This window comes from Camelus ferus, chromosome 16 (genome assembly GCF_009834535.1).
Source record: "Camelus ferus isolate YT-003-E chromosome 16, BCGSAC_Cfer_1.0, whole genome shotgun sequence".
Lineage (NCBI taxonomy): Eukaryota > Metazoa > Chordata > Mammalia > Artiodactyla > Camelidae > Camelus > Camelus ferus.
In genome coordinates this window covers 32147809-32167938 of record NC_045711.1, presented here as the reverse complement: position 1 = coordinate 32167938, position 20130 = coordinate 32147809, and the positions used below count along the sequence as shown (strand labels likewise).

The 20130-nt window shown below is 37.8% G+C and overlaps 1 protein-coding gene across 12 annotated transcripts in view; it reads right to left on the bottom strand.

The window, feature by feature from the left end:
• BPTF (bromodomain PHD finger transcription factor) overlaps nt 1–20130 on the bottom strand; it is a 129143-nt gene that overhangs the window by 89400 nt on the left and 19613 nt on the right. For all 12 annotated transcript variants that reach the window (XM_032457050.1, XM_032457056.1, XM_032457061.1 and 9 more), the window contains exon 2: nt 5772–6594. In XM_032457050.1, the coding sequence (XP_032312941.1) occupies nt 5772–6594 (823 nt within the window). The remainder of the gene's footprint in view (nt 1–5771; nt 6595–20130) is intronic.

The following is a 20130-nucleotide window of genomic DNA, read 5'->3' as shown; positions in this document are numbered from 1 at the left end:
CAGACTTAGAAACACTAGTGTCGGCGGTTCTCTCTCTCAAAAAGAATTCAGGAGTGTGTATGAGGTATCTGACAAGAAAGAGTCTAACTTTCCTGTCTACTCAAAGGCAAGCGCAAGGCGCTGAAAGAACAGAGCTTTAAGAAAGGTCTGGCTTTAAACAGGCAAGGTCACTGACAAGATACGTGAACGTGGACAAGACACAACCTCTCTGCGCCTCTGAGTCATTTTATTCACCTAACTGTGTGTCATGCTTTTAGATATCCCTCTTTGCCGCTGCACTCACTCCTCTCTTCCATGACAATGAGCACAGTATTTTCTCCTAAGCTGCTGTGGGCTAGGAAATCAAAATAACTAGAGGTTGTTCAAATAGAGTGCCTTGAGTTTACTGAACAGATAAAATGGGGATAATAGTACCTGTCTTCAGAGCCAATGCAAGCTATTATAAGGTAAGTAAAGGGATCATAATGAGGCATCTATCATAGTGCCTGGGCACGTCATTAGTGATCAATAAATAGAAAATATTACTATTACTAGAAGGGTAGTAAATCAATTAAAACTTCACAGAATTCCAGGAATGAGTCATTCAATAACTCTGAAGAAAGAAGGGATATATTAAATCATGGTAAATAAAAGGCTAGCAAAATCATCAAAAGTTTTAAAGTTGGAAAAAAAAGATTAATAAAGGGTCCCTGTTATCTAGCTCTGCTCTTTGAAGAAGGCATCTGTTGACATGAGATTAGTATACTCCTCTGTTAGAAGCTTTTTACAAAAATTTCTGAAAGTCATTTTTTTAAGCTGCTGGAGATTTCACCCTACAATGGGTATTTCTACTGACTTCTTATCATTGAGTGATGACAGTGGCCCTATTCCAACTTAAAATGTTAAAGATGTCAGACTCCTTTAATCAAAAAGAATAAAAAGCTTTCCAAGGGTAATACCATAACAAAAATCTAAGTGGCAATATCAAATCAGAAAGTACAAGGGGGAGGGTATAGCTCAGTGGCTCAGTGGTAGAGTACATGCTTAGCACACACAAGGTCCCGGGTTCAATCCCCAGCACCTCCATTAATCAATCAATCAATCAATCAATCAAATTACCCCCTCAAAGCACACAGTGAGCTTTGACCAAGCATAAGAATTACAGGACAGCCTAATTCTTTATTTTCTAAGATATCAATCTTAAGGATTTCCCTTGTTACAAAGATACTGAATTATTTCTTTAACTGTTTGGTTTTCCCTCTTTACTCAGAAATAATCTACAAATCTCAATGGAACAAGAAAAATATTCTACATAAAAACATTTTTGGGGGTAGAAAACAATTTATAAGCATAAGATTTCAGCACGAAAATGAGATGTTACGGGAACAAATTTAATTAAACGGACAAGCAACTCACAGACTACAGAAAGGGTCTCTAACAACTAACTTAGTCTGTACTGGCATCCACAGAATTTCCATCTTAACAGAGAACACAGTTTTACATTTTGACAGAGAATTCACAACTTTATATGGTGACAGTCCATTCGAGACTGGAATTGGTCTTTCAGAAAGTCTTCCCTTTAAACGAGATTACACAAACCTAATGTTTTCACCAATCAGTCCTTGTTCTGCCTGCTAGATTTCTGTGAAATAAACCTAACACCTCCTCCACACACAGTTCTTCAAATCTTTCACAACATCTATAATTTTACTCTGTTTTTTCTTTTCAGTCCAAACATGCTCAGATACTTCAATCACTCCTCTTACAGCATGTTTTCCAGTCTTCACTGCCCTGGTATTTTTGCCTAGATGTACAGTTTGTCAGTGTCCCTCTGAAAATGTGATGTTATACAATTATTTTTTATTCTGTTCATCAAAGATAATACTCAACACTGACAATTTTTTTCTTCTTGTAGCTGCAGAAGGATAAATTCATTAAAAGCATAAAGTAGCAAAACTGAGTGAATAGTAGCTGTTAATGCTTTCAAAGAAAAGTTGCTTTAATATTGATATACTTGGGCACATTCACACAGTTTATATAACCAAGATTATTGTCATAAAAACTGTAAAAGTGACAACAGCTTTCCTATACAAATAAACACTGATGTGTATGTGTATTCGGTTTTGGAGTTAGAATGTGGACTCTCCAGAAGCTCTGCCCCCACAATGCCTACAGTGTTCTTTCTGCACACCCCAACTGGCCGGCTTCTCGAAAGTCACGGAGCAGCTCAAGGAGCCCACTGGGTGGCAGGGGAGGATAGGTTGAAACGAAAATGTTTGCCAAAAATACAATTAAGAGCAAACTTATAGATTATATGCCTGCATTTTAAAGTTTGTTTAGCTTTTACCGAGGCAAGATAAGTAAGAGGTTAATGACTAACAGTAAGTTTTGAGTTTCGTTTCTAAACAAATTCACAGAAACTAAGAGGAAGGAACGCAAGGGTAGTGGGCTGAATAGTGTCCCACCAAAACGTATGTTCACCTGAAACCTTACAATGTAACCTTATTTGGAAACGGATTTTGCAGGTGTAATTAGCTTAGGATCTTGAGATGAAATCATTCTGGATTTAGGGCAAGCCCTAAATCAAATGGCTGCTGTCCTTATAAGAGGAGGAGAGGATTTAAAGAAACCCATGAAGAAGGTGATGTAAAGACAGTAGCAGAGTTTAGAGTGATGTTCCTGTCCATAAGCCAAGAAACACCAAGAAGCTAGGAGGCAGGCATGGAACTGAGCCTCCAGAATCATGACAGAATAAATTCCTGTTGTCCATAAACTGAATAATTTAAAACAGTTTGTTATGGCAGCCCCAGGAAACTGATACAGATTTTGATACTGGGAAATGAAGTGCTCTAAAACAAATACCGAAAAACATAGAAGTGGCTTTGGAATTGGGTACTGGGGAAAGGCTGGAAGAATTTTGAGGCACTCATCAGAAAATGCCAAGACAGACTACCCTGAGGAGACAGAGGTCGGCAGAGATTGGAACTAAGCTGCCAACAAGCCAAGGAACTCTTGGGGCACTGGAGGCTGGAAAAGGCAAGAAAAGAATTCTCTCCTAGAGCCTTTAGAGGGAGCATGACCCTACTGACATCTTGATTTTAGACTTCTAACCTCCGGAACTGTGAGAAAATTAATTTCTCACTCTGTTACAGCAGCCACAGGAAACTAATGCAGCTTGAGAGTCAGAGATTAAAGACAAAAAACTCGGTCAGGCAGCCAGAGTTCAGTTAAAAGCACACACTATGGAACCAGGATGCCTGCGACTGAATCTTGATTCTGCCTCTTCCTAGTTGTGTGATACTGGATAACTTATTTAACCTCTCTATGCCTCAACTTTTCCATTTGAAAAATGGGATGACAGTACTTATATCAAAATGCTGTTGTGAGGAATAAGCAAGTTAAAGTATGAAAAGTGCTTAACGCACTGACAGCACCCAGTGGGTGCAATATACAGGGTTGCTGCTGTTTTCCTCATCTTATGAAGCTGGTGATATTTACATTAAAACAAGTAGTTACAAGTGGGCTGGGTGTTTTAAAAAAAAGTGTTTCAGGGTGCAACAGGGAGGGAAATTCAGGGGAAAAGCCCTAGGAAACAGCATAAATAGGTTAAGCTGGCTGAAAGGTTTCTGGGTATTCTAGTTTGCTTTTTTATTTTGTTGTGGGTTGTAGGAAGCAAAAAAAATTAAATATACAAAGTTAGGGACCTGTTAACCTTCTGCTAAGAGCAAACAGAAGTATGTAATTAAAAGGTTTTTCAACTTAGGGGAAACAGAATTGGGAAATGGAAAGTTATATACAGATCAGTTTGGAGACTATTAAACTAGTCTAATCGAGATGATGTGGACAGTGAGAACGGAAGGAAACGGACTCGATATTTAAGAGGTAATTAAAAAGTATAACAAACAGTATACTCCCAGGTTTCTAGCTTCAGCACCATCTTACGATGGTGATCTCATTTACTAAGATGGGAACATTGAATGAAGGGGAGGTAATGGGGGCAAGTGATGAGTTCAGTCTTAGACATGTTGTATTTGCTGTATTTGAGATGCATGCTATGAGGACACGTCCAGGAGGCTGCTGGATACACAGGCTGGAGATGGGCACAAGGGTTACAGATTTAAGTCTGATGGCAGCTAAGCCAGCAAGTAAATAGGCGGCTTACAGCTAGAATGAGGAGGTGTGGCTGGGAAGTTGTATAGGCTAAAAAGTATACATCAGCTCTTCTGGAAAATGAAAAAATGCAGAGTTTTAAAATGCTGTGCTCAAGGTAATTTTATTCAGAATGGAAAGTGACAAGAAAAGGTGCTGATCTAATTTGGAAATGTCTATTTTACTAGAAGTCCCAATTTCAGAGCAAAGGACTGACAGGATGAAAGCAATATTTAAGAAAGACCGGCCCTTTTATATACTAGGCTGAGGGGGGAGGGTATAGCTTAAGAGGTAGAACACATGCTTAGCATACACAAGGTCCAATCCCCAGTTCAATCCCCAGTACTTCCTCTAAAAAATAAATAAATAAGTAAACCTAACTACCTCCCTCTGCAAAAACCAAAACAAAACAAAACAAAATATACTGGACTGAAACTGATCTCTAAACTGCTCAGTATCTCGGCTCCTCAGGTAGACCACAAACTCTTGTGTAAGAATGAGTTTTCTTTTATTCACTAACTTGTACAAATAACATATTTTAAGTGAGTATTAAACAAATAAAAGCAATAATAGGAAAACTGAATTTCTATAAATAACTACTATTACAATTAAAAAGTATTCACTGCCACAGACTTGTTTTAGACACGCTCCTCCGTCCTTGGGCAACAGGTCCACTGATTCAACATTTTAAGCTTCTGGGCTTCCAGGGAGAGGATGTATCAAATCTCCACACAAATGTCAACTGAGCAATTTACATAGTTTCAAAACTTTCGCAGGGATTCCACATATCATCTACCACAAGGGGGCACTTAAACAGAAACTATTTTCATCCATCTTTTACAAAGAGGTAAAATGTTTCAGATTTACTGAAATTACTGACAAGGAACAGCTATCACTAGCAATCATATTTAAAGTTTTATATTTGACTTTACAAAGAAAAGAAAAACAGTCAAAATGTCACAAAACTTTAGAAGCTGAAAATACAAAGTAGCTCACTCCCTCTGACCACATCTCTACAAGATTTCCAAAACCAACCCTGCTCGACACCCTGAGTGAGGTAAGCCCTCTGCCTTCCCACATTTCCTCCTGACCTTCCCACTGACCTGCCTGGAAGAATCTTTTGAAAATTCTCAGGAAAGCACAAGCCAGACTAGGACAAAGAGTCTGCTGGGCTCACCTTCTCCTGGGAGACTGCGGCCAGTAATGGCAGCACTGACCTTTCCTTACACAGCTGGTTTGTTCTTGCTGCTCCATTTTACATACAGATACAGTAAAACTAAAGAGAAGCAAGAAAACCCTAATGCCACAGTCAGGAAGGAGATGACCCCGGGTGGGCTGTAGGGAACCCGCCGAGGAAGGCCCACCGTGGCAGCGGCACTGCACCCAGCGGCACACTATTTTCCGTCCTGGGCACTGCATACAACGGTGCGTATTTTCCTTTATTTTCATACACCCTTCTTTCTTTACAATTTTAAAAACTGTTTTAGTCGTACATACTCCTTCAAGTTGGAAATTATTTAACTACTGAGCTCATTATTAGATCACAAAGTTTTATATCACATCAGCAGCATAGCTTCTCTACAGCAGTCTTGAAGGAAGCTGGCTTAATTTTAAACATAAAAATCAAGCCCAGATTTACTTACATTATGAGTCTTCGGTTTAAGAACCAGTATTTCCTCCGACTTCTGTCATACCCAATAGGTTCATGTCGAATATATGGTTTGTTTTTTTGGATTTCAGCAACACAGTCAGTCACACCAGGCACCTTATGTGCCACGCAGACCTCACACTGCCACTCGTCCTCTGGCACCTCCTCCAGAGGCGGCTTCACACACTCCAGGTGGTACACCGCCGAACAGGTCTCACAGCAGAGCAAGTCCCCGAGTTTGTGACAGACCCGACAGTGGTCGTCATACTGGATCACCCCTTCAGACATCAGCTCCTCACGAGCAATATTCGTGGTGAGAAACTGATCGACTAAGAACTGCAGAACTTTGATTTTGTTCTCCACTGGTCCATACGGATAGTCCTCGGCTTCCTGGTAAGGAAGGACGTGGTGGTACTCCTTGTCACTCTCACAGTACACGCGCAGCACCTCTGGCCACGTCATCCCATCGATGAAGTACAGCGTGGAGTTCACGCTGTCTTTCAGATCAGCAGGTCCGAAGGTAGTATTGGAAGTGTCTTCTTCACGCAAAACTGCTTTCAGAAGCACGACGTGCATCTCTGCCATCAGTGTGCACTGCTCCTGACTCACCAGAGCTGCACAGAAGTCCTCAAAGCGAAAGGGAGACAACCTTAAAACAGTGCCAAAGTTCCGCAGTACCTCATAAATGGCAATGACATTCATTATATGCTCGTTAGGCACCATTAAATCCTCAGAGGACTTGGGAAATTCAAGGGGCGGGATGTCTTTTTCTTCCAATATTGGAGAACGAGGCCGATGTACTCTTGGTTTTCGCCTACCTGTAAATAAAATAATCGTATAATTACAAATCAGTACATCAGTTCTGCCAACTAGGGGTTTTCTAGTTTCTCCCATTTGGACATACACTTCAAAAAAAGAGAGAAGTATATTTCTATTTTTCTAATACTGACAAGTTAAAATAATATCAAGAAGCAGTGATTTAGCTCTAATTGTTAAGTCTATAAAAAAAAATCTAAATTCAAAGGTTCTCCATTACATCCCAAACTAGAAGTTCAAAAACTGTAATTATAATCAGCTCTCAGTTACCTATAGGGGCTAACTGGTTTACAGGTAACCATGATTAAGAAATAACCGCGATTTGTGAAAGATCTGACAAGAACATAAATGAGAAAAAACATGTCCATGGAAGAGGACAGGGTAACAGATCTCACACCACGTCAGCTGCACTACAGAAACGGCTCTCGACAACCAAACAGACGGGAAGTCCTCCGGTGCAGCAGCCCCGGCCTCTGCCAGAAGCGCCTCCTGAGAGCCCTGTGCTGGGGAGTTCCGCAGTGGAGCGCAAGGCTGGGGCTGAGGCAGAAAGGAGGGAGAGGTAAGTAGAGTTTCAATACTGGGAGGCAAAGGGGCGTGGGGTTGGGGGTGAGGCTCACCCAGGAAACAGACAACAGATTATAATTTTTAGCTGTAAATTAGGCAACAGTAGATGGCTGTTTGACAATTTACGAGGTGTGATGTTCAGGCCAGGTATACGCAAGTATGTATGTAAATGTTTCAATACACAGCACTTGAGAGCTTAGTCTGTAACAAGCATGCAGATCTCACTTAATCCTCTGAACAAGTCTATGAGGTATTTTAATGAGAACACTAGTTGAAAGAAACAAGTTTCTCCTAAACTGCTATGCCTGCATTATTATACTTTCCAATGATGTTTACAGAATAGGAAATGTATTTTTAAAACATCAGAATTAATTTTAGTGAGATTAACATATAATTCATTTTTGTACAATTAAGTTTAATTAACCATGATTTGGGGTTACTGGTGACTCTTAACTGCCTCCTCCCTCCCAGATTCTTGCACCCTTCTCCCCTCTAGCAAACTAAAAGGGAACATGGCACCAGGAGAAGAAAGTATGCTGAAGAACATAAAAGTCAAGATCTTTTAATTTATACAATGCACCGCCAATATTCATTCATTGGAAAGAAGATTTTTCCAAATAAGACTATATCCATTACTTTCTGTAGAAAAAGCCCAAGGGATCGCTCTGGGCCAGACTTTGCCTGTGAGTCTTTACAGTAAGAAAGAAACCTCCATTTCAGCAAATTTCCATCTACACAGATGCAGTTTTCATAAATTCAAATTAAATCACAGAATCACCACGTCAGTAGTAAGCATCGTGATGGATAATCCAGTCCATTTCACTGTCTTCTGGAAATTATCTGGGTCTCATCCGCATAAGTAAAAATGAAAGAAGGCAGAGAAGGAGTAAAAGGGAACACTGAACTTAGAGGAATACTATCCTCAAACAAGACAGAAGAAACACAAGTCACTAAACCTGCAGACAAACCTGCTTACAGAAATAGCCCCCATGTTCCTCTTAGCTGTTTATGCAAAACGCTGTCAAACAGAGTCCAAGTAAAGGATTACAAAAGGAAAGGTTGGAAAAGTAGTTCTAGGATCAGAACTCAGCGATCCTTAAATGTTAGGTGTAGGCCCTTGTACAGCACTTTATTCTGGCAGTAATGAAGGTTGTTACAGGTTTTCTGAGCAGGGCAGGGATATGAGAAGAATGTTCCAGAAAGACTTCTCTGGCTTCAGTGTATACTGGACAGGGGAAACAGACCAGACAGGGCATCTTCTGCAATTACCTAGAAGATAGAGACGTGGATTCAGAGTCTGGCCGCTAAACAAAGAAAAAGATGGATAAAAGTGACCTTATAAAGAAAGAAAGCAACTGATATGGAATACATCACCATCACCTTAAGATTTAACTCTGGTACCATCTCCTCCAAAAGATTATTCTAACTCCCACGAACTCTTCTGAGTTCTGGTAGTCTTCTTTGAACCATCTGTTACCTTGTAATCTACCTTTCGATGGTATCTATTCCATCTCCCCAGCTGAACACCCAACACTTATGCCAAAGAAAGATTTGGCATGTTTCTTCTATTAGAAGCACTTGCCAGCATCATTCCCTTTAGAGAATTACCCTTCCCCTACACTATGAGATTCTAATGGGCCCCCAATCACTGTATTCTGTCTCCTAATCACTGGTGTGGAGACATGACCCAGGGCAGGTCAGCAAGAGTCTAGCCTGGGATTTTAGATTCACATGCTGAGTGAGAAGTGCTGTGAAGCACTCTCTTTCCATGAGGATGGCCAAAAGCTCTCTGTGGCTAACCTACCTTCACCTCCCTCGTGGGAGAAAGGAATAAGGACAAGAGGCAGAAGTGGGAGGTAAATACTGGTAAATCACGAGTGAGTACCGGCGGAACCTGTCCTTCAGATTTCCCAGTCACAAATCCCAAAAGCCATTCCCTTTTTGCTTAAGTGAGTATGTTGGTTTTCTGTCACTTGCAAATAAAAGAGTACTGATTAAAATAGTGTATGATACTATATATAAGCTTTTTCTACTGAGAAACTCAGTAAACTGCTCTTTAAAGACTATCAATGAGAACAGTTAATGTTGAGGAAAGTGCTGATATTACTCTTTTGTAAGGTAGTAACAGAAATATTGCCTAAATTAGTTTAATGTCTAATTTTAAAGTATCAGCTTCTATAGATTCTGAAAGATTTTGGATAATCATCATATTATTCTGATTTTTAACAGTTCATTTAGCTTTATATTAAGCTAAAGTCTATTAGCTTTCTGTTAGTTTTAGAGGTAAAAGGAAGAAAGGCAGAAAAGATCCATAAATTCTACATTGTATATTCTCTAGCTGGAAACCACAAAATAGCTTCTACTCAAACTCGACTATATACATACTAAACAATGTGAGCACTTCTGAAAGTTAACATTAAATATTGGTAAGTTTACTCTGAAGCATTATTGGGAGGGTCTGAATTGGTTCAATTTTTAAGAAGGCAACCTGGCAAAAATCTATCTGAATGCATATTCCTCTGAGCCAGCTTTTCTACCTCCTGGAAGTTATCCTACAGATATACAGACACGTCCATTTGAGTAAATACAAAAATATCTAATGCAACAGTTTACACAAGCTGAAGTTCTGTGTGTATTTTGTGGTTTTTTTTTCTTTTTAACCTAAATATATATCAATACTTAAATGAATCACAAATTATGACACATCTACACAATGGAATCAAATGTAGCAGTTGAAAAGAACAAGGTAAAAATCTTTAAGATACATTATTAAGTGAAGGAAAAAGCTAGCTACAGAACAATGAACAGAACGTCATGTGAGAAATTAGAAACAAAAAAGAAAAAGGTGGCATATATACATGAATTATATATGTCTAAGAGGTCACACAAGAATCTTTTTAAAATAGTTGCTCCTGGGGAGGAGAAATGGGGGAAAGCAAAATAAGAGAGACTAATTTTTTTTCTTACTTTTTTATATTTTAAAATATCACATACATATTTTTATTATAATATTTTAAAAGAAAAATATTGGGCAGGTATCTATACAAACATATAATACTAATATTCAAATCAATAAAATGATGCTGCAAGTAATGGCTACAGTGGTTTTGTATGAATACAAATAAAAGGTGACTATGCCAAACTGAAAGATTCAGTATGCTCAGTTTACTGAGCATAGATTATAGTGTATAAAGAGAAAGCTCATAAAATTAAACCTCTTAAGCGCCTCAACTGTCAATCATTAGTACTAGCAAGCCAACTCATTTCAACTCATATTATGCCACTGAGGATTACGCTTATTACCATTTTCAACACTAATCTAATATCTAACAGATAGATTATATTAATTTTCCTGTATTTAAAAAAAAAAGGATTAATGTCAACCTCACTTGTTATCAGGAGAAAGCAGAGTAAAACCACAATGACATACTGTTTCATACTCATCAATGGACAAAAATTTAAAGGTCTATCCAAACAAACTTTTAAAGTGGAGAACAACAGAAACACCAGTATAGCAATCAGTGGGACTGTAAACTGGTACCACCACTCTGGAGAGCAGTTCAGTAAGAGTCAGGTTAAGATTGTGCATATAACCCTGAGAGAGCAGTTTGCAAACTTTTTGCCCATGATCCAAAGAAATACATCTTATATCTCAATACAGTACACACAGTGCCCAAAACAAAAGTTCTGCCACTACTATAGTTCCGATTATAGTAACGCTACACTTACTATATGCCTTATACTAATATGTTCTCCTCTATCCTATTCCAATCTCTTTCTGCTTTTAACACATGCTGGTTACAGCCCAAGTTTGAAAAATACTTCTCTAGAGAAATTTTCCTTATACATATGCAGGACATTCAATATTGTTTATAAAAGCAAGCAATCAAGCTGAAAACAACTAAAATGTACATCAACAGAGAAATTATTAAATTGTGGAACATTCAATCGATAGAATTCTATAGAGCAGTCGAGGGCTCCATATGTCGGCATGGATCAATCATTAAAAAAAACATGAAAGAAACAAACAAAAATTGCTACAAAAGGATAAACAATTTGAAACCATGCAAAACAGTTCTTATCTATTACTTATGAAGATATGTATGTGTGTACAGACTAGTAGTTAATATCACCACTAGAATGTAATCTCCTTAAGGATAGAGTTTTGTCTATGCTGTTTGTTGCTGTAAATTGTGGGCAGCACATAGTAAGGTATTTAAATATTGAAAAAATCAGTAGTTCTTAAGTGCTAACCCATGCAATTACACAAGAAAATGATGTCTTTACATGATTTCTAGATGTCAGAAATGCGTTTTCACTCTTCACTATGTAATTAAACAGGACTACAGTGAGAGAAGTCCTAGGACAGTGGTCCTCAAACTGGAGAGCTGACTCTGATTAAAATAGCTTCTGATGGGGGGGAGGGTATAGCTCAAGTGGTAGAGCACATACTTAATAGCATATACAAGGTCCTGGGTTCAATCCCCAGTACCTCCACCAAAAATAAATAAATACGTAAACCTAATTACTCCCACCCCAAATTAAAAAAAATAAAATTAAAATAGTTTCTGATTCAATAGGTCTAGGACAGAGTCTCAATTTGCATTTCTAAGAATTCCCATGTGATGGTAACTGTGCTGGTCTGAGGCCCATCCCATAGTTTGAGAATCACTACCCCAGAACTTAGAAAGGTCATCCCTCTGAGATCCAGCTGAGTAAAAATTAATACATCACAGATGAAATTCACCAATTTCAGTTACCTTCAAACCTTGTTTCTCAAAATATGACTGGCATTATCTATGATGCTTGCAAGAAAGTCAGAATCTCAGGCCCCACCCCAGGCCTACTAAATTAGGATTTGCGGTTTCTCAAAACCTTCAGGTGATTCATACACACTTTAAAGTTTGAGATGCTGCCTTGAAACAGTCTATCCTAAAACTAGAAATGCAGCAAAATCACATGGTAAAATGTTAAAAGCAGAGTGTCAAAATGCAACCCCAGAACAGAACCCAGGTGAAGCTCAGTAATCTGTATTTTTACCTTTCTCCCCAAATAATACTGATGTGCAGCCAAGTTTGAAAGTGACTGCTTTACCGAAACTGGATATTCCCCCTACCAAGCAGAAAGTAGGGCTTTTGTGCAAACTCAAGCAAGAGAACTGAGTGGCTGCCTCAGGAGGTCTGATTAAAATAGGACTGATGTGAAAGGAGGCTGAAGACTTAATCAAAGACATTAAGAAGCCTGCAAAAAGAAAATGCTAAGGATGGAGAGTGGCTTGCATGAATTGTAGGGCTTGGGGAGAAAACCAAAGAGCAAGAATTCGTCAATGAATTTCCAACATGGTCCAGGTTAAGGAAGAGAGTTCCTTGACTGAGAGTTCCAGAGGATTCTGGCCCATGTGACAGATTATCACCTTAACAGAACAATTACGCTATGTATAGATCCTTTATTTAAGTGACCTGGCAGTCGCTGAGGCAAAACTTTCCACTCTTTTGAATTCCAGAGGCAAAACTTTCCACTCTTTTGAATTCCAGAAGTCTACTTAATAGAGTCTACAGGGATGCTCGATGCTGCCTCCGAGCTCTGTGGAAGAACCAGTCAACAACACTCACCAGGTGCTAACTGTTGCTTGAGGACCTTTTCTACACGCCTGGGTTTTTAAAATATACACTGTGGGTACAATCTGTATTTGTTAATATCTCAGGGTTTTCTTTTTAATTTAAAAACTTCTTTATACATTTTAAGCAGATATTGCCTTAATTTGGTAAAGCTGTTAGAAATTCTAGACCTTTTCCAAGGCCCTGATCAAATGTCACCTCTTCCATCCTCTCCTGTGCCTCTGGCTCTGTGCTTCTCTGACACTGTGTACAGCACTCCACTACAGTGTGGCGTATTTATATAACAAGCAATTACTCATGTGCCCCCAGCTCATTTGTTAATTTCTTGAGAGACAGACCATGTTTTATTGTAGTAACTTAAAAAAATAAAATGTGTTCAACAAATGATACCCAGAAGCAAAACTATCTACAGAGGGTGGGGGTCCACGGGCGAAGTCATGCCAAGATTAAAATCCAGATGCCACTGCAGATTTCTCAGTTTGGTTTATAAACCTTTACTATATTAATTCTAAGAAGACTATTTACATAGTGTTTTCAGACTTCTAGACCTCAGAACTCTATATATAACGTGTGTTTCTATCGGGAAAAATGTAATGTCGTCCCCCAACTTCTAATTGCTATTTGAGAGAAAGATGGACACTCAGTAACGCTATAGGGGTGAGTGAAGTTTGTTTCCAACAGAAGCTAATATTCAACACCTAATAAAATCTAATTCTTGAATCTATTGTTACACATAAACCATGAGTGGGATAACAAAAATAAATCACCTGTAATACATTTACTAGTCATCTATTTAAAATTATGAAACTGATTTGTCCAAAGAAACAAGGATTCCCTCTTTGATCTCGAATAGTGTCCCAATCTAGTTTTAAGGTTACTACTCACAAGGCTGTGCTCATCCAGTGAGTCTCTATTTCTCTCCATTCCTTATCCTTTCATGCCAGTAACAGGAAAAACAGTAGCTAGCTTTCACAGAGGGCTTCCTATGTGCTGTACAGAGGAACTGTGCTAAGCACATTTAAATGCATTATCTCCTTGAAACTTTGGATCAACTTCATGAAGTAGGTACTATTACTATCACCTTTTAAAGATGCATATACAAAGGCTGAATGACTTGTCCAAGGTAACACAGCCAGTACCACTAAGAGTTACAACTAACATACAAGTTCACCCATCTCCTAAGCTTGGGCTCTTACTGCGTTAGACTTCTCCTATTGCTAAAAAACCACCTGAGTTAACCTCTCAGGCAAAAGGCATTTGAGACCTAACAAGTGCCCTTTGTGCAAGTGGGGGAATAGCAGATAAAGGAGATCAATGACAGGGTTAGAAAGTACCCGCCCTGGAAGCAAAAATTTTAACAAGTGGCATCATTTCAAGTGCTTAACACCCACAGGTGACTAGTGGCTACCATACTGGACAGTACAGATACAGACCATTTCCATCACCACAAAAACTTCTTTGGACAGCCCTGGTCTAGGAGTACATCTAGGGACTATTGCACAACTCCACCGGGTTAACAACAATAGGCTAAAATACATTCAGTACCCTCTCTCTTTAAAACAGCTGCAAAATACCTAATATATTTTCTGTGGAATTCCAACAAAATAAGAATTCTATCAAAATTGAAATAAAGATATGAATATCAAATAAAGAAATCCACATACATACACACACAGATGTGTAAACTTACAGAACATGAGGTACTGCGCTCTAAAGAAGCACACTCCCAAACTGGAAATAACCCAAATGTTCATCAGTAGGAAATGGGTAAATATAATGCAACACCATACAGTGCTTAAAGACAAATGAAGCAGATCCATCAACATGGATAATGAAAACTTTTTAAAAGGTGAAAAAAGCAACTTAAACACTGAAAGACCATCCATGTAAAAATTTTAAACATAAAACAATACCTGCATACAAACATATATAGCACGAGTACAGAAACAGGACTGGGAATGATACACACCAACTTCTGGAGAGTGAATACCTCTGGAGGGGCAAGGAGGGAAAAAGGAGAGGAGAGGTTAACTAAATCTGTAACATTATGTTAAAAAAAAAAAGAGAGCTGGAACAAATAGAGAGAAAATGTCAATTATTAAATCTGGCTAGTGGTAAAGAGTGTATATCCTACATTATTTTTCAAACTTTTCTGAATGTGTGAAATATTTTCTAATTATTTTAAGAGAAAAAGTTACCTATATTTGAAAAGTTTACTTACACAGAATTACCACCAAATTCCATCAACCATTACTGAGTATGTTACTTTCCATTTATTCAAGAAAAATTTTCACTATAGTAGAAAAACAGGGAAAAGTTGAAATGTTGGCTTTAACAAAAGTTGAAGTATTTACTAATTTCTTTTAGCCTTTAAAAAATAAAAATACCTTTCATATACCTCTTTAGTTTCTTCTCCAAATAAAATATGCCTCTAGAACAGTTCAATAAACATTTTAAGTTACATCAGCAAAGAATCTTGCTTCCTAAACACCTGGCACAAAAACTATTATGATGTAAAACTTCTTTGGTTTTCACAATGAATTAAAAAGGAATCCATCAATAATGCTCAAAAGAAAGAGGTCTTCAAATGCCAACTAATAAATGAAGGAATAAAAATTCAGAAAAATCACCATTAGGGAATCACCACTATAATAAACTGATTCAGCCAAGGCCCATTAATGGATGCTAAAACCACTGGATAAAAGTGTGGCAACAGGATAGTCTCACAGTATCACCCCACAAATTACAGATTAATTTCAAAGGGGAAAGGTACTTTTAAAAGGCAGACACAACCTTTACAAAGTGATCAAACTTACTATCAATAATGGGACAAACTGATGGCATGTCTGCAGATGAGATGTGCAGAGGAAGACACCTCACAGAGCATTCTGCCAAAAGTATCTAAACTGAGTCTATGGAAAGCAATCAGATAAATCCAACACTGAGACATTCTAAAGACAACTGGCCTAGACAATTAAAAAATGTCACTATCACAAAAGAATCCTCCCCTCTCCAAAAGTGACAGAATGGCTCTAAAGGAACAAAAGAGATGTCAACTAAAAGCATTAAGTGATCCTTGATTGAATCTTGGGTAAAGAAAAAGAATAAGGAAAAAAAAAAAAGCAATAAAATGCAAATGGAGAAATTTGAAATAGAAGATCATATGCATGTTAAATTAAATGTATTTTCCATTGTTTTAAAATTGAAGTATAGTCAGTTTACAATGTTGTGTCAATTTCTGGTGTACAGCATAATGTTTCAGTCATACATGTACATACATATATTCGTTTTCATATTCTTTATCATTTTAGATTACTGTAAGATATTCAATATAGTCCCCTGTGCTACACAGTAGATACTTAGTTTATTTTATATATAGTAGTTAGTATCTGTAAATCTTGAACTCCCAGTTTATCCTTTCCCAGCCCCTTTTGCCCTCCCCTCAGCCCCCCGGTAACCTTAAGTTTGTTTTCTATGAGTCTGTGAGTCTGTTTCTGTTTTGTAAATAAGTTCATGTGTGTCTTTCTTTTTTAGATTCCACATATGAGTGATATATGGTATTTTTCTTTCTCTTTCTGCCTTACTTCATTTAGAATGACTATCTCCAGGTCTATCCATGTTGCTGCAAATGGCATTATTTTATTCTTTATTCTTTTTATGGCTGAGTAGTAGTCCACTGTACCTATATACCACAACTATTTTATCCAATCATCTGTCGGACATTCACGTTGCTTCCATGTCTTGGCTATTGTATGTTTGAGTTCTCTATTTTTTATTTTAGTTGGGGAGGTAATTAGATTTATTTATTTTTAGAGATGGTACTGAGGATTGAACCCAGCTCCTCATACATGGCTTTACCACTTGAGCTACACCCTTCCCCTTGTCTATTGTAAATAGTGCTGCTATAAACACTGGGGTGCATGTACCTTTTCGAATTAGAGCTCCCTCTGGATATATGCCTAGGAATGAGATTGCTGGATCATATGGTAAGCTTATTTTTAGTTTTTTAAGTAATCTTGATACTGTTTTGCATAATGGCTGCACCAAACTACATTCCCACCAACACACACTGGCCCCCTTGATCATGCAAAGCTCTCTGCCTCCCCACAGCTGTTCTCCCAGCCTAGAATACTTCCACCCACTCTTTCAAGAGGCCAGCTACTCACTCATTCATGTCTTTTCCCTCATAATATTCTACCACATTTATAACTCTTATATTTTCACTCAATTAACATATGCTTCTACTAGATTACAGCTTCCACAACCACCAGGACTATTTTTGTTTGGCTTCTCCGGCCCAATACTTATTACAGTGCCTGGCACATGGTAGATTCCTGAGTAAGTAGCTGCTGCATGAATTAATAAACCAAATAAACTGCCATCAGACTATATAAAACAAAATTATAAGAAATCCAGGGAGAAATGGATAGAAACAGAATAGAAGCAGGGAACTAAGACAATTCTTTTTGACCTTCACAGAGCTAGTAGACTGAATATTTATGTGGATTGCAGGTCAGAAGTTCCAATGTCCACAAAGAGGAAGCAGAAGAGTGGATAAAGTGGACAGAGGCGATCTACACGGTCCATTTAAACTAGAACCAAGCTAATCAAGAAAAGGTGGGAGTGAACACAATGAATAAAATTGGCAATGACAAAGGGGAATTTGCCACAGGTACAGAAGCTATTAAAAGAATGTTAATAAAGTTTAAATCCTGGATGACAGAATGATTGTTAGAGAATTACTAAACACCAAAACTCAATCAAAAAAACAGAAAGCAAATCAGTGATGAGAGAAAACGAAGATGTCAGTGAGCCCCTGCCCATTAAACAGCACCCAGCTTGAATGGTTTTCAAAACATTCCAGAGGACAGAAAAAGAGAAAAGTTTAAAAGTCCTTTTATAAAACCCAGGGTAACAGTGACACCAAAACCTAAGAAGACATGCACCCTTCCCTCCACAAAAGAAATGATGGGCCAATCACAGTTCTCAAAATAAAATGAAAAATATACTTAAAACTGGTAAATAACACTTCAATAAAAATAAATTTTAAAGAGCAAGTAAAATCCAGAAGCATATTATATGTAAATTATTTATGAAAAATTAGAGGATACATACCTTTTAATCTGGCAATTTCCTTTCTAAGAATTTACCATATACCATACTCATATGTATATTCATTCTGGCAGTTTGCAATAACTAAAAGTTGGAAATAACCTAAATGTCCACCACTAAAGAACTGGTTAAAATAATAAACTATAATACTGTACTTCTGCACAAGGGAACACTATGCAGCTCATAAAAAGAATGTGATGGTGGGGTGGTATAACTCAAGTAGTAGAGCACACGCTTAGCATGCATGAGATCCTGGGTTGCATGAATCCCTATTATTTCCTCTAAAAATAAATAAACCTAATTACCCACCCCCACCAAAAACAAACAAACAAAGAACGTGGTCCAAGGCCAGTTAAGATAGAGGGCGCTCACTTAAGTGAATGACTCTACTAAACTACAACCGAAAACTGGACAAAATACAAAAAAACCACCACCAAAAGATTCTGGAGAGAGGAAAAAAAAAAAGCAAAAGCACAAGGACAGGAAGGGGAGTCAAAACTTCAAGCAGCAACAACAAATAAGAAGCAAAGGTTTGTTTCCCTATTTTCTCTCCTGGAATAAACACGCTGACAGTGCATCCACGGCGAGAAGCACCAACAGAAAAACTCCAAGATACCCTCCCTGTCTTTCAGGCAGAGGGCTGAGGAAAGGGTCCCCTGTAAGCTGGAGAGTGTGAGGGGGATTCCCTGTTTTGCTGTTATTTTGATCGTTTTATCCCTCTTCTAGTCCCCACCTCAATGGAGGCTCCAACTACAGAAACTGCAAGAAAATTAAACACCTTTCTGGCCAGTCAATCAAGTAAACGGGGCCCCTGCAAGCCAGAGTATGGAAGGAATTCTAGAACGTACAGCTGAAGAAGAACCCACAAAGCAGCAAGAGAAAACCAGCATCACATATGAGAGAACATTAATTCAAATAACTGCAGAGAATGGGACATCTTCAAAGCACTTAGAGAAACATCAACCCAGAATTCTATATCCTTTAAAAATACCCTTCAACAATTAAGGCAAAATGAAAATATTTCAGATGAAGGAAAACGAAGAGAATTTGTTCCCTGACATCCTGCTCTAAAACAATGGTAAAAATGGTAAAACAAACAGAAACGTTACCAGAGTGATAACTGGAACTTTAGGGACAAAGGAAGAGCAACAAACATGGTTAGTATGTGGGTAAATTTAAAAAGAAACAGAAAAGGGTTGTTTCAACTCTTAAACGCTTTAAAATACACATAATGGTTGAAAGCAAAAATGGTAACATTGTCTAGTGGGGCTTTCAATGTACGTAGAGTCTGATGCAGAGGGCTGACTGTACTGTGCCATTTTATATAAGGGACTTGACATCCGGAGATTTTGGTATGCGTAAGGGTCCTGGAATTCATCCCCCACAGACACGGAGGGACAACTGTAGACATATATGACAATCTTAACACTGGGAGGAGGCTAGGATAAAGAAACCTCTATCGTTGTGACACTTTTACATTTTACTTAAAGGGATGAAATACTAACTATAAGTAAATAAATATTTTGTTATCCTAGAGGAACCACTAAAAAATAGCACAGATATAACCAAAAAGCTAATAAATTAAAATGGAACAATAAAAAAGACTCAATTAATCCAAAAGTAGGCAGGAAAGGGAAACAGAATCAAAAAAGAAAAAAAAAAAAAAAAAAGAGCGAGAGAGAAAGAAAAAAGCGTTAGATAAACTAGTCACCTAAATTCAATCATATCAATTATATTAAATGTAAACAGTCTGAATACACTGTCAGAAGACTGGATTAAAAACAAAAAACAAAAAACAAGGAACCCCTTCAAAACATGACATAGTAGATTAAAAGTAAAAGGGTAGAAAAAGGTACACCATGCTAACACTATTCAAAAAGAAAAAAGCTGAATTGGTTATATTAATATCAAACAGTGGATTTTAAGCAAAGAATATTACCAAGGTAAAGAAAGTCATTTCATAATGATAAAGTGGTCAAATGATCAAGAAGACGAAACAACCACAAATGTTTATGTACCTAATAAAAGAACCACAAAATATACGAAGTATAAGCATAGAGAAGTGCAAGGAGATAGAGAAAAGTCTATAACAACAGCTGTAGATTTTAACATTCCTCTTTTGGTAATCACTGAAGAGGTAGATGGAAAACCCACAAAGATACAGAAGATCTTAACAACACTATCAACAAACTTGATCTAATCGACAGTTATGGAACACTCTACCCAACAGCAGCAAAATACATC